The 13,175-nt window shown below is 38.6% G+C and overlaps 1 protein-coding gene across 3 annotated transcripts in view; it reads left to right on the forward strand.

The window, feature by feature from the left end:
* GREB1L (GREB1 like retinoic acid receptor coactivator) overlaps window positions 1-13,175 on the forward strand; it is a gene marked incomplete at both ends in the record, with an annotated part of 92,478 nt that overhangs the window by 58,183 nt on the left and 21,120 nt on the right. For all 3 annotated transcript variants that reach the window (XM_084252787.1, XM_084252788.1, XM_084252789.1), the window contains 4 exons: window positions 414-594; window positions 2,842-3,034; window positions 7,281-7,414; window positions 10,298-10,637. In XM_084252787.1, the coding sequence (XP_084108913.1) occupies window positions 414-594; window positions 2,842-3,034; window positions 7,281-7,414; window positions 10,298-10,637 (848 nt within the window). The remainder of the gene's footprint in view (window positions 1-413; window positions 595-2,841; window positions 3,035-7,280; window positions 7,415-10,297; window positions 10,638-13,175) is intronic.

Here is a 13,175-nt window from a genome sequence, read left to right on the forward strand (position 1 = left end):
TTATATTTTGTTTTGTTGCTAAATTTGTAGAGGGGGCTTATGTAATTATATTAATTTGGCCAAGAACTATAGACCAAAGCTTCATTCCCCCCCCCATAGCCTATAGTAACTGTTAGCAGCAGCATTTTGTATATCAGTAGAATTTAATTAGACAGAGGTCTCAAACATTTAATTGCTTCTACTTAAAGTATCAGATTGTCTACTGTTGGCATTTGTGAAAAGTATGGTAGGTGAGGTGGGGTGTTCTAAAGAAAAGGAAATCTGATATTTCCTCCTCAAAATTGTGGAGGGAAATATGAAAATTACCTACTCTGTAAATCCTATACACAGTATCTGGCATATCATTTGACAGTGAATTTAAGTGTTTCATTCATATGTATGTATGAAGATAAAAATTTTTTTCTTTTCTGCAGGTGTCCTTGTAGACTTGGGTCTGGAGGAAACTGGGACAGCTTATCAGAGAGCAGAGAAATATGTTGTTCGTCTGGACAATGAGATTCAAACCAAGTTTGAAGTTTTTATGAGAAGGGTGAAACAGAACCCTTACACACTGTTTGTGCTGGTCCATGACAACTCCCATGTGGAACTAACGAGGTGATTGCTTCAGAGTGAGCAAATACAGTATTTCTTCTACAGCAATTATTATTATGGAATAAAGTAATAAATTACTTTAAAAGGTAGTGATTTGAAAGCCCAGGAGCTCTAACATTTGGCATCTTCTTATGGGTAACTTACCCCTACTCTTTCCTTCCTTTCTCAACTTTTCTTGTAACTTAAGTGAAGATTTTATTTTAACTAAACTCTCAATGAATTTAGAAATTTCTGTTAAATATGGTCTTCACCAGCTCCTCCAAAATAGGAAATTGGGTCTTCCTCACCAATCCCCAAACATTCTCCCTCTATACTTACTGCCAGCCACTCACACCAGATTTTGTAATCTTAAGAGAATAAAACCAGTGCTTTAAGATAATTTTTACTGCACTTATTGTCTGTAATAAATTTTTAAAGGCGAATTCCGTACATTTAGACACCTATAAATTTAAAAAATGATAAGTTTTTAAAACTGTAGAAAAAAATTCATGATCTTCAAAGCATTATGGAACTTGGTGCTGCAGAGAAGGGTGGTAGCAAAAGGTTGAGGCTAAAGAAGTCCCAGAAGAGAGATGTGCTTTCCTTCTCAGACCTTTTTTTCTCCAGCCTTTCCTTTTTCTCTGCTTCATTCCTTGCCTTTTTCCTCCCTCTTACCTTTAACAGCAGTAGAGGTGCCATTTTAATTATATGAAAACACATCTGAAACCTTCTTTAATTTACCAGTTTGAGAATATAAAGAATATAATATTTCTCTTAATGAAACAGAATTATACATTTGAGAATAATATTCTTAATGAAAGAACAGTAAATGTGGCATGATGGAGGTAGCTTTGGTTGCAGATCAAATTACAGTAATGATCTAGTAGAGGGACCTTTGCTCCTATAGATTTAAAAAGCAAATAGATTATTTTCTTTAAAGGGAAAAACCATCATTAGGTATTACATACCATAATTTGTCTTTACCATGTAAGGAAGGAAAGGGAAGTTTCGGGTATCATCAACCATGTAAGATTTTCTTTTCTCAAGAACACACTGAGGTTATGGATTTCAAGATTTTTGGTCTGTTGATAGAAATATCAGGATTAAAAAGTGCTTGTTCAGAAGACAGAATGTTTGGAACTTTACAATCCACAGAGTATACATATGCAGGTGTAAATAAGATCTTGCATTACTATTCAGTTATCAGTAGTGTTCTATGAGCAGAAATAGCTCACTGACCTTATCTACCTCATCCTTAAAATTTGGGGATAATAGCACAAAGGATATGCATTGAACTTCTTTGTTTTGGTTTTTTTTTTTTTAAAGATTTATTTATTTATACAAGCACTGGGTACAGTCAGAAGCGCAGGAGGGTGAGAGGATTCACCAGAGCCAGAGCGGGAAACAGAACAGTCAGAGTGATGAAATACACTGCTGAGGGGAGCAGTGGGTGCAACAGGAGAGGTCTGCGCGCCATGTGGGACCCTCACGGGTGGCCAGGGATCGAACCGGCGCTGCAGAGGCTGCGGGCAGCTTAACAGCCCAGTGTTCAACTGCTGCGCCACCAGGGGAGGCCCTGAACTTCTTTGTTTTTAATTACATGGAACATTGAGATTGTTTCTTTCATACACACATGCACACACATGTAACTTTGATACTTCACAATAACCTGGTACGTACAAATTGAACAGAATTGAAAATGATGCTGGTCATGCAGAGAAGGATGAGAGCCCCCCCCCTTAGAACTCCTTAAAGTCTAGCTACCTCAAAGGAAGGAGTGATATTAACACCGAGGAGATCCTTGCATAGTTATAAGCATTACACTTTAATGGAGAAGCTCATGCTTTCAGATGAACTTTCGAACTAATGTGCTCCATCTAATTATGATTTGAGTTTACACTTTGAGGTATATCAAGGAAAAACTGAAAAAAGAAAAAAAAAGTCTGAAATCTGTATGGAATCGGTAAGGAGGAGTGTCATTTTTGCTCTTCCAAATCAAATACAGTTGCTTTTATTCCTGTTTTCAATTTTTATTTATTTATTTTTGTAGGACCCTCGGCGGCGGCCGGGGAACAAACTGGTGCTGCAGAGGCTGAGGGCAGCCTCGCAGCCCAGTGCTCAACCGCTGTACCACCAGGGGAGGCCCCTGTTTTCAATTTTTAAAAGCTAGAAAAATAAGAACTAAAACATCTCCATTTTTGGTGTCTGCTTCTGTATCTAATCAGTTAAATTAGGAGGTATTTATTAACGTGAACTTCATTACTTCTACAGTGTCATTTCTGGCTCTTTGTCACATGGTGAGCCCAGTCATGGATTGGCTGACAGAGTTATTAATTGCAGAGAAGTACTCGAAGCTTTCAATCTCCTGGTGCTCCAGGTTAGCTCTTTCCCATACACTCTACAGACCCAACAGTCCCGAATTAGCTCCAGCAATGAGGTTCACTGGATACAGTTGGACAACATGGTAAGTCTCCATTGTTTTCTCTGCTACATAATGATAACTAAGTTCCCCAGGGGAGAGAAGCTTGCAATAAGTATGGTTATGGCTTTGTAAAATAAAACACAAGAGTTCAAAAGTCTAACTACACTAGGCTTTGTCTTCCAAAGGGTCCATATTGCTAGTTATTACAAGACTAACAACTAGTGAATGGTGTGCTATATAAATTTGGTTAGGTGATCTCTTTTAGATTGTGATGTAGGTACAAAATTAGTCATATAATTTTTCCCCAAAAGAGCTGATATTATCTGACACCATCATCAATATCCCAGATTATCTTTGTGCCTTTAAATAATGAGTTTCAATCTAAGACTTGAAATCTTTTGGTCTCTTTGGTGGCTTCTCTGTCATGTCTCAGACATGCTCCCTCATGATGCCCCAGCAACTGGATTTTTTCTTGCGGTACTTGGGACACATGATTTTTTTTAGAGTAACAACATTCAGAATTTTGTAAAGATGGTCTTATTAACTAATATGACAACCTTTGTAATTCTTAGGAAGTTGTATTTATAGTTTAATGAAAACTTAAAAATTTAGCAGATTGGGGAAACTATATCTAATTCTTATTTTTAGTTCTTAAATTCCACACTGGCTTCACCAGCCATTTATTTAATAACCTAACCTATGATTTTGCTCAGAAAAATAAAATGAGAACAATTGGGTGCATCCTATTCAGCAAGGTATATTGCATCAGAGAAGGCGCAGGCCTGGAATAGGGTGTTATATTTTTCCAAGGATGAGAAAGAATGTGAGGATGAAGTGCATATAAGAGAAAGCCTGTCCACTTATTCTGTGCCACACAGCAGTCTAGGTAAGGAGGGAAATCAAATGAATGACTTTTTCAACCTGAAATGACTTATTTGATACATCTATCCAGAACATAGCCAAGAACTTAGAAGGAAATAATCAACTAATGAAAAGGCTTCTAAGCTGATGAAATAGATGTCACTCAATCTATGCTCTGAGTATCCAGTATTTATAAGACTCTGGTCCTTTTGTAAAATAAATTTACTCTAAAATAACATCCTGTTCCAAGCAGGATGAACTGCTTCTTTGGGGTCCTCAAAAAATTAAAAGTTGTCAATTAAATAATGCTTTATTTTTATCACCGGGACTTTCTAAGTCACATTATTGCTTATTCCTTTAGATGGGTTACTAAAAACTCAGAGCCAAATGTGTAGGCCACTTCCAACAAATGCACAAAAACTTCTGGTAAGCATCCTTAGGAGTGTTGATTTAACCCCTGGCCTAATCTTATTTCTCTTAACCTTACTTATTTTCCCTTTGGTTGCCTAATTTATTTTAATCTTATTATATGGTTTAAATTGGTGTGTTATCTTTCTAAAATGAGTTGGAGAGTAAAAATACTAATACATAATAAATAGCAAACGTGAGGCTAAAACACACAAGCAACATGACTGCAAGAAGAAATGACTGTAAAATTAATATAGAAAAAGATATGAAGTCATAACTCTTATTCAATGTTCTGGGGCTACTTAGTTTAAGGGTAAGCAGTTTGTCACACACTTTAGGATTTTCTGAGGGAATCTCTGTCATCTCTCAAAATAGTTATTCATTTTCATAGTGATAAATGAGTCATCAAGGAGAAAAAATTAAATACTGTATACTCTGTTTAAGAAGGTAGAAAAGTATACATTCCATTTTGAAATAAAATTTGGTTGTAAAAGGATAAGCATTTATGAATTACCATCATTAAATAATGTCAGAAAAGTTAAATTTTCTTTATAGTTTTGAGTTTGTTGATCTCAAGAGGTCTATAAATCTCATGTGTTACTCTAGAGAGCTGCTCCAAGAGGAAAAAAAAAATCTGACATTGTGACTGCATGGTCTAAAAAAAAATGCTGTTCTTCAGAAAATGTCTGAATAAAAGAAGAAAAAAATCATGTATGTAGTTACCATTTGGTTAGAAAGCATGTCAACAGTTCACTAGTCACATATGAAGTTCATTTTAAGTACATGGAAATTTCAGTGCCTCAGAGAAGATTGTAGAGTTCGTGTCAGATCATGTAATAAAAGGCAATTTTTTTTCAGTTTTATTGATGTGTAATTGACAGAGAAAATTGTAAATATTTAAAGTATATGTCATGATGATTTTATGTGCATATACATTGTAAAAAGATTCTTTTCATCTATTTAATTAACACATCCATCCTGTGTCTACATGTACATATTTTCATGAATACATTTATATTCTCTTAGCAAATTCCAATCATATAATACATTGCTATCAACTGTAGACACATGTTATGAATCAGCTCCTCAGACCTCACTCATCTCAGAGATCAAAGTTTATACCCTTTCACCAACCTCTCCCTAATTTCTCTACCCACAATCTCTAGCAACTACTTTCTATTCTGTTTCTGAGTTTGATTTTTTTTTTTCAGATTCCACATAGAAGTGATAGCACCCAGTTTTTGTCTTTCTCTAACCTATTTTATTAGCATAATGCTTTCAAGTTTCATCCATGCTGTCGCAAACAGAAATTTCCTTCTTATTCAAGGTTTAACATATTCCATTGTGTGTGTGTGTGTGTGTATGTGTGTGTGTATACACATATAGCTCTGAAGAACAGCTGGGACATTTCCTCCTCTCTTGATTGGATTTACATTGCTTCCATTTCTTAAAATGCCTTGTTTTTGGTTCTTGGTCCTGAATATATTTTGACTATTGTAACTATTTTAAATTAATTTTCTTTTCTTTACATTTATTTGAGCAAATTGTGAGGGAAACTTGGCTTAGTTGTCAGGGAAAAAAAGGGTAAATGGAATTTTGATTAATTAGTTCTACTGGTTTTCTTACTAGCCATCACCATGTTCATAAGTTACATCGTGTTTTGACCAGCCAGGGAGTGTAACAAATGTTAAAGTTATTGCTTTCAGCTGAGTCAGGAAACCTGTAATTAATAATTCATTTAAATGAAAACCTAGGTGCCCATTAAAAAATCCATTCTCTGTGAAAAATGTTTTGTTAGGAGTCTGTTTTGTCTTTTCTTTAATGTGGATATGCTTTACTTTTGCTCTAGGATTTGGTTTTTTAAAGATTTATTTTTATTTATTTATGCATACAAGAACTGGGGTGTAGGCCAGAGATATGGGGGGTGAGAGGATTCACCAGAGACAGTGTGGGGGACAGAACAGCCAGATCTAATGAACTGCACTGCTGAGGGGAGTAGCAGGTGAGACAGGAAAGCTCTGCTGCAACATGTGGGTTAGCTCCCTGGCAGGGATAGAACGTGTATTGCAGTGGCTGGTTATCACCAGCCCTAAGACTTAGGGCTTAATAGCCCTAAGACTTTAACCCTTGCACCACCAGGGAGTCCTAGGTTTAGTTTTTTATTTTATGACCATAATTACTATATTTAGAAAAAAACTTGCCTCCATTAAGATTTGGAAAAATCCCTGTGTCAGGAAAATTTGTTCTGGGTGGGGGTTTGCGGGGAGGGAGAGATCACTTCATCTTTACCCACTCATCCACGGATGGACACTTAGGTTGTTTCCCTGTCTCGGCTGCTATGTCTAATGCTGCAGAGAACATGGAACCGTAGCTAGCTCCTCAACATCCTATTCTTACTTCCTTTGAACAAATACTGAAATTGCTGAATAGTTGTGATTTTAACTTCTTGAAGAACCTTGTTTTCCACAGGAGCTGCACCAACTTACATTTCCACCACAGTGCACAAGTCTTCCTTTTTCTCCACATCCTTACCAACTCTTGTTATCTCGTGTTTGTTATAATAGTAAGTCTAGCAGGTGTGAAGTGATAGCTCATTGTGGTTTTGATTTGCATTTCCCTAATGATTAGTTATGTCCAGCACCTTTTCACATACCTATTGGCCATCTGTAGATCTTCTTTGGAAAACTGTCCATTTAGTTCCTCTGCTGATTTTTTCATTGGATTGTTTTTGCTAATGAGTTGTGTGAGTTCTTAACATATGTATTTTAGATACTAACCCATTATCAGATAAATGGCTTGCAAATATTTTCTCCTATTCCATACATTTCCTTTTCAATTTATTGGTGGTTTTCTTTCCTATATAGAAGCTTTGTAGTAGTTTGCTGTAGTCACACCTGTTTACTCACAATTTTTTTTAAGCTCCCAGGAAATAACCTATTACAGGGATATTACCCCCACCCTAGAAAATAAGATACATTGTATCTTGCCCTCACTGGGATTGCTCTGTGTTTTGAATCAGGAGGACATGACCTGCGAGGAGAAGCTGTACTTTGGTTTGAATGAGTACAGTAAGTCCCTGCAATGGGGAATCACAAGCCCACTTCTGAGATGTGACGAAACTTTTGAAAAAATGGTGAACACGCTCCTGGAGAGGTAAATAAGGACCTTCTGCTTTTTCTTTAGCTGTACTTGCATATATTTAGATAAAATAGCCACAAGTCTTTTGTGTCGGTGTCACAGGGAGTTTGGTGGAGCCTGGGCTGTGCAGATGGCATGTGAAGGCAGAATAAAAATAGCCTTTCCTAACATGACCTTGTATTAATATGGGTTTTCTGTGATCACTGAAGACCTACAAAGGAAACTAGCAACCCAAAGTGTAATGTAGAACCTCTTTCCATGCTCTGAATTTTCTCCCATTGCTACCACCCAGGATTACATAGGCAGAGAGGAGCTTGCTTATTAAAGACCATACCTCAAGGTTTAGCTTCCCCTACCATATACCCCATACCGTGGTATTTTCTCCTTTTTTTCCTCTTCTGTCTACCGCAAGCAAAAACCCTGGGATGACTTTAATAATTAAACTTTACTAAGAGATATTTGAAGTGTAGACTGGAGAAAATTAAAGAGCAATCAGATCATTTAAGTGAATTCAGTGTCCCTGACTTTACATGTTAAGGATTATGACTGTTCAATCTTTTCAGCCTTCTTTTTATTACCCAGTTCCAGGTCACACTCTGAAAGAGTAAAAGAACTTTTTTCTGACATCATAAACTCAAAGAGCACGTAGAGGCACTAGAGTCTATCTCATCTAACAGAGCTCCCTCTACAGAATTCTGTCTGATCTTCCAATGATGGGGCAAGTGGGTTCTACGTGATGAGGTACATTCTAATCATTGGTAGCTGAAGTTCTCTAACTCCAGCTGATCACTAGCTATCTATTTAACAACCTACACTGTAACTTTGCTAAGAAAAAAATAACTAAAAATGAGAAGAGGTGCATGCATTCTCTCTAGCAAGTTATACTGCTGTGTCAGGAGAAGGGACAGGCCTGAAGTAGGGTCTTATATTTCTGCAGCTGTTGGGTTTGAGGAGACTTAACTGATACTGTGACATTAATCCTCTCACAGTACATGTGATCTTAGATTTCCAGAAATGTCCCATGAGACTCCCTTTTAAGTGTTTTCAATCCGTCTATCCCATCCACCAGCTTGGAATGTCTCTTTTATTCCAGTAACATCAGGCAGGTTTTCATTACTCATATTACATGACTCCTATTACAACTCATATAATATTTACAAATCTACACAATTTTGTATAGTTTAATGCAAACAAAACAGATTGAGAAAACTATTCACTTCATGCTTCTTTGAGAATGTGAGATTTAGGGCCCCCCGGGTGGTGCAGGGGCTTGAGCGCAGTGCTGTGAAGCTATTCACAGCCTCTGCACTGTACCACGGGTTCGATTCCCAGCCAGCCAGGGAGATACTCACATGGAGATACTCACATACCTCTCCTCAGCAGTGTTTTCGGTCGTCTGCCTGTTCTGCTTCCTGCGCTGTCTCTTGTTGAATTCTCTTACCCTCCCATGCCTCTGGCCTGTACCCCAGTTCTTGTATAAATAAATAAATCTTTAAAAAAAAAAAAAGAATGTGAAATTTAAATGCCTGTGTATCAAAGTTACCATCTGTTCTAACTTTGGCATTCCTGCATGACTCAGCAAAAAAAGTTAAGTGTGAAACATGTATCATCTGTTTTTATTTCCTCCAACCCGGTCCTCTCAGGCTAATGATAGCTATGATTTATTGAACACTTGAAGGAACTGCCCAGACTTGACTGATTTCTTTGCTTTGCTCCAATCTAAATCTTTGCAATATAAGAAGATACTATGAGAGATCTGAATGAACTAGACTCAGTTCTGTCTCTGACTAGTTGGATGATTTTGGCAAGTTTCTCTCTGCCTCTTAACTCATTCTCCTTCTAGGAGAAGGCAGGGTGATCAGAATCTAGGACATCTGTGGTCCTTTCCAGCTCTGAAGTATTTTGAAATCACACTGTTCATTTGATGACCTTATTTGGCATTTGACTATGGGCTTTTTTTTACAAGGCAAGTGGGCCACTTCTTTCACTTTAAATATAATTTTAAAGTGGAGCAGCAGTAATCCCCTATTAGCCCACCCAGCTACAAGGCGGCTCCATGAGCTCCCAGCTGGTCATCAGAAAAAAAGTTCACAGATTCATCTTCATTTTGCCAGGTTGTACGAGAGACTTGTCCAGACTCTGGCAAGGGCCTTACTTTGCCAAAGACTTTTCTTCACCACTCCTCTTTATGCCTGCAACGGATCCTCTATGCCCATTTTTACTCATTTTGTCTTCAGAAAGACCTGGCTTTCTGAGAAATAGCACATAAATTTACTCATTTGTGTGATTTATTTTCTGACTGTAAAAACTGCCAATTTGAACAAAGTGATCCTCCTACCTGGCAGTCCAAGCCTGGGGATAGGGCGTGTATCATGGGTGTTAGGAGGAGGTGAAGAGGCCCCTATCTGCCCTGCTGCTTCACTGTTCATGTGCTAGGAGGCCATACCACTAGGGGGTGCTATTTCTCCAGTCAGCACTGAGTTTTCTCAAGCACAGAGGCTTATCTTATAGGAAAATATAGTGACCTGACTAGACTGTGCTTCTCAAAATTTACTATGTCTACAAATCACTGGGATCTTGTCAGGCTGTGGATTCTGATTCAGTGTGTCTGGGCTGGGGGATTTGGTATTTCTCACAAGCTCCTGGGTGGTGCTGTTTCAGATCCAGAAACCACATTTGGAGAAGCAACAGTCACTAGATTATCCCTAAACTTGCAGCGCCTATTCCTACAAGTTCTGATTCAACTTTTCCTTCAGGTGATGTGGGCTCGAAGGTCATTCTAGTATTCAAGCCTATGATAGCCCCTTACTACTATTCCTCTGTATTCCTAGCACAGACCTTGCTATCCCAGCTGGTCCTGCTGCCTGAATGCCGGCTCCCTCCTGTGTTCTCTTGAAGGTACCCCAGGCTGCACAGCATGGTCATCCGCTGCTACCTTCTCATCCAGCAGTACTCGGAGGCTCTGATGGCTCTCACTACCATGGCATCTCTTCGAGACCACAGCACACCAGAAACACTCAGCATTATGGATGACCTCATCAGCTCGCCAGGAAAAAACAAGAGCGGGAGGGGACACATGCTCATTATCAGGGTGCCCTCTGTGCAGCTGGCGATGTTAGCCAAGGAGCGGCTGCAGGAGGTGCGTGACAAGCTGGGTCTACAGTACCGCTTTGAGATCATCCTTGGGAATCCTGCCTCTGAACTCAGTGTTGCAACTCACTTTGTGGCACGATTAAAGGTTAGCAATGGACAGACATTTCTCCTTCAAAATACCATTTGTTTCTGTTCTCTAGGACTCCCACATAGGTGGCACAGAGGCCTGAGTTTAATAGGGTTTTGCACATATGTCAATTTGATCTTTATGACGATATTAAAGTGAAACTAAGGGACATGTTCACTTTCCTAATTGGAGACAGTTGACTAAGATTCTGTGAAGCCCCCTTTTTAGCCTGTGCATGCAGTTGGTCTTCCATGCTCTCCAACTGCAGGTGCAAAAATGAGATGACCCAATTTGACCCCCTGTTTATTGACCTTGTTCAAGATGCAGCTAGCCTGCGGCCGTCTGTTTTCTCAGGGGAAAGGTAAGTTGTTCTCTCTGGTCTCTGTGGGGGTATGCCTTTAAATATTATCAATTTACTATTCCTTTTCTGTCCATCCAGCCTATCAGCTCATGTCTAGAGTCGGTAAGGTATTCTCCTTTATCTTCACTATGCGTATAAAACTCTTCCCCACCCTCTTGCATGTGGATCTACAACAGTTTATTGTTTCTTTGTGGTTACCTTGACCCTCAGCCCCCCATGGCTTGGGCTGGATTGAGGCTTATCCAAGCCTCCTGGAGAGGAGTTCAGTGCATGAGCCACCCACTGCCCCTCTGCATGGCCAGAGACTGACTGCTGTTCCTCAGCCCCTCCTGTTAAGTTTGGGAGGGGGTAGAATTCCTAAATCAACTAATATAACCCCCTACCTTATGCCCTGCTCAGGTTTTTCTGGGAACTTTGAGAATCCAATGTGGCCTAGCCATTAAAGAGCACTTGATAAAATACTCACATACATATATACATATATATATATATGTATATATATATATATGTATATATGTATGGTACCTAGCCAGGTACTGTGTCTAAGTTAAACCAACATATTATCTATACACTAAATATGAGCTATTGGGTTAACAAAAATCTAGCGTGGCACAAATTCTATGAAAAGCAAGCACATATACTTGGAGGATTTGCATTTCTATCCTGGGCTGCCAGTTCCCATCTACAAAATGAGAGGCTTGGATTGTATGATATCTAAAAGACCTACTTTGGGATTATTAGTGTTCCTAAACATTTTACAAATGTAAACTTTTATTTTTATTCTATTTGCTAATCTAAACTGAATAATCCAAAATGCAAATAAAATATCTTGTGTTAGATTGTAATAAATCTAAAATAGAATCTCCCATATTTAGTGGAAGTTCTAACAATTCTATCTCATATATAGATATAGTATTCATAATTTTACATTTATCCATGGACCACATTACAGTGGATTTCCTAGGATGAATATCCAATGAGTTCTGCAACTCTTCTAACAGTCTTGACTCATTGAAACATAGATCTTGAGACAATTTGAATGATGCCAATGATGACCCATCTGGTAAAGCAAATAATGGGTGGTGATGTGTGAAGTCCTTCACATCTGTTTCAGGGAGATGGTTTAAAAGGTTGTGAGGCTGCAGGGTTTTCTCTGGGTTGCCACTGACACTGACAAGTTTAGCAACTTACAGTGTGTCATTTGTTTACATCCTTCAGAAGTGCCAATCACTAAGTATAAATCAGGAAATCCTAACTAATTTGCCCTTTGGGCCAAAGTTTTGAAACCAGTGTCAAGACCTGAGATTCTTAACCTGCCTGCTAAAATATCAGAATCAGCTGCAGGGCTGTTAAGGAGCAATGGGTCTGACTGGCTATTCTGAGAGCTTGTCCTGCGTGACAGGGATCTCAAGTAACTACCTCACAAGGCAGTTATACCTCATATAATTTGATGAGTAGCTGTCATCCAACACCAGTAGCTGATACCAACCACACCAGAGATTTCCATAGTGTCAAAACCACTGGATCACATCAGTCCATTTTTTTTGTATGGTCCATTTGTATAAAAGTGAAATTATGAATCCCAGTAGGATGTTCAAATCCTAAACAAGGCTGCCACTTGCCTGGTGGTCTCTGCTTCATCTCTTATTTCTGAGTTACCAGCCTCCTTTACCATTATTGGGAAGGCACGGTGTGCCTTTCATTTTGTCTTGAGTGAAATGCAATGCCTCTTTTTCCGGTAGAGGCTCTTATTTTTGCATTTTACCCTAATTATCTTATGTATTATGGTTAACTTCTAAGTGATGATAAGCTCTTTAGAAGGATACAAGGTTTAATCTAAATAAATCAATTCTTCCAGAAAGCCTGTGAAGCTTAGATTTCCTTGTCCTTGAGCCCATACTTTCCTTGAACTCAATGCTTGCCCATCTTTTCTGTTGTCTTAAATGCCCCTGCAGTAAAATCATCCTGAGGGTGCCATGGTTGTTCACAGAAGAACTGCATCCATCTTTCATCACAAGTAGCAATTGGTCTGATTGGTCAAGATTTGTTTACCAATCTTTTAAAGATCTTGTAAAGTAAATCATAATACATGTTTTCCTATTATAATAACCTCATTATTCTTGGTGGAGCCATGACCTGTGGATGATGGTTCCTGGGAGATAAAAAATATTCAGGGAGAACCCCAGTGCTGGGAT

This window comes from Talpa europaea, assembly GCF_964194135.1.
Source record: "Talpa europaea genome assembly, chromosome: 13".
Lineage (NCBI taxonomy): Eukaryota > Metazoa > Chordata > Mammalia > Eulipotyphla > Talpidae > Talpa > Talpa europaea.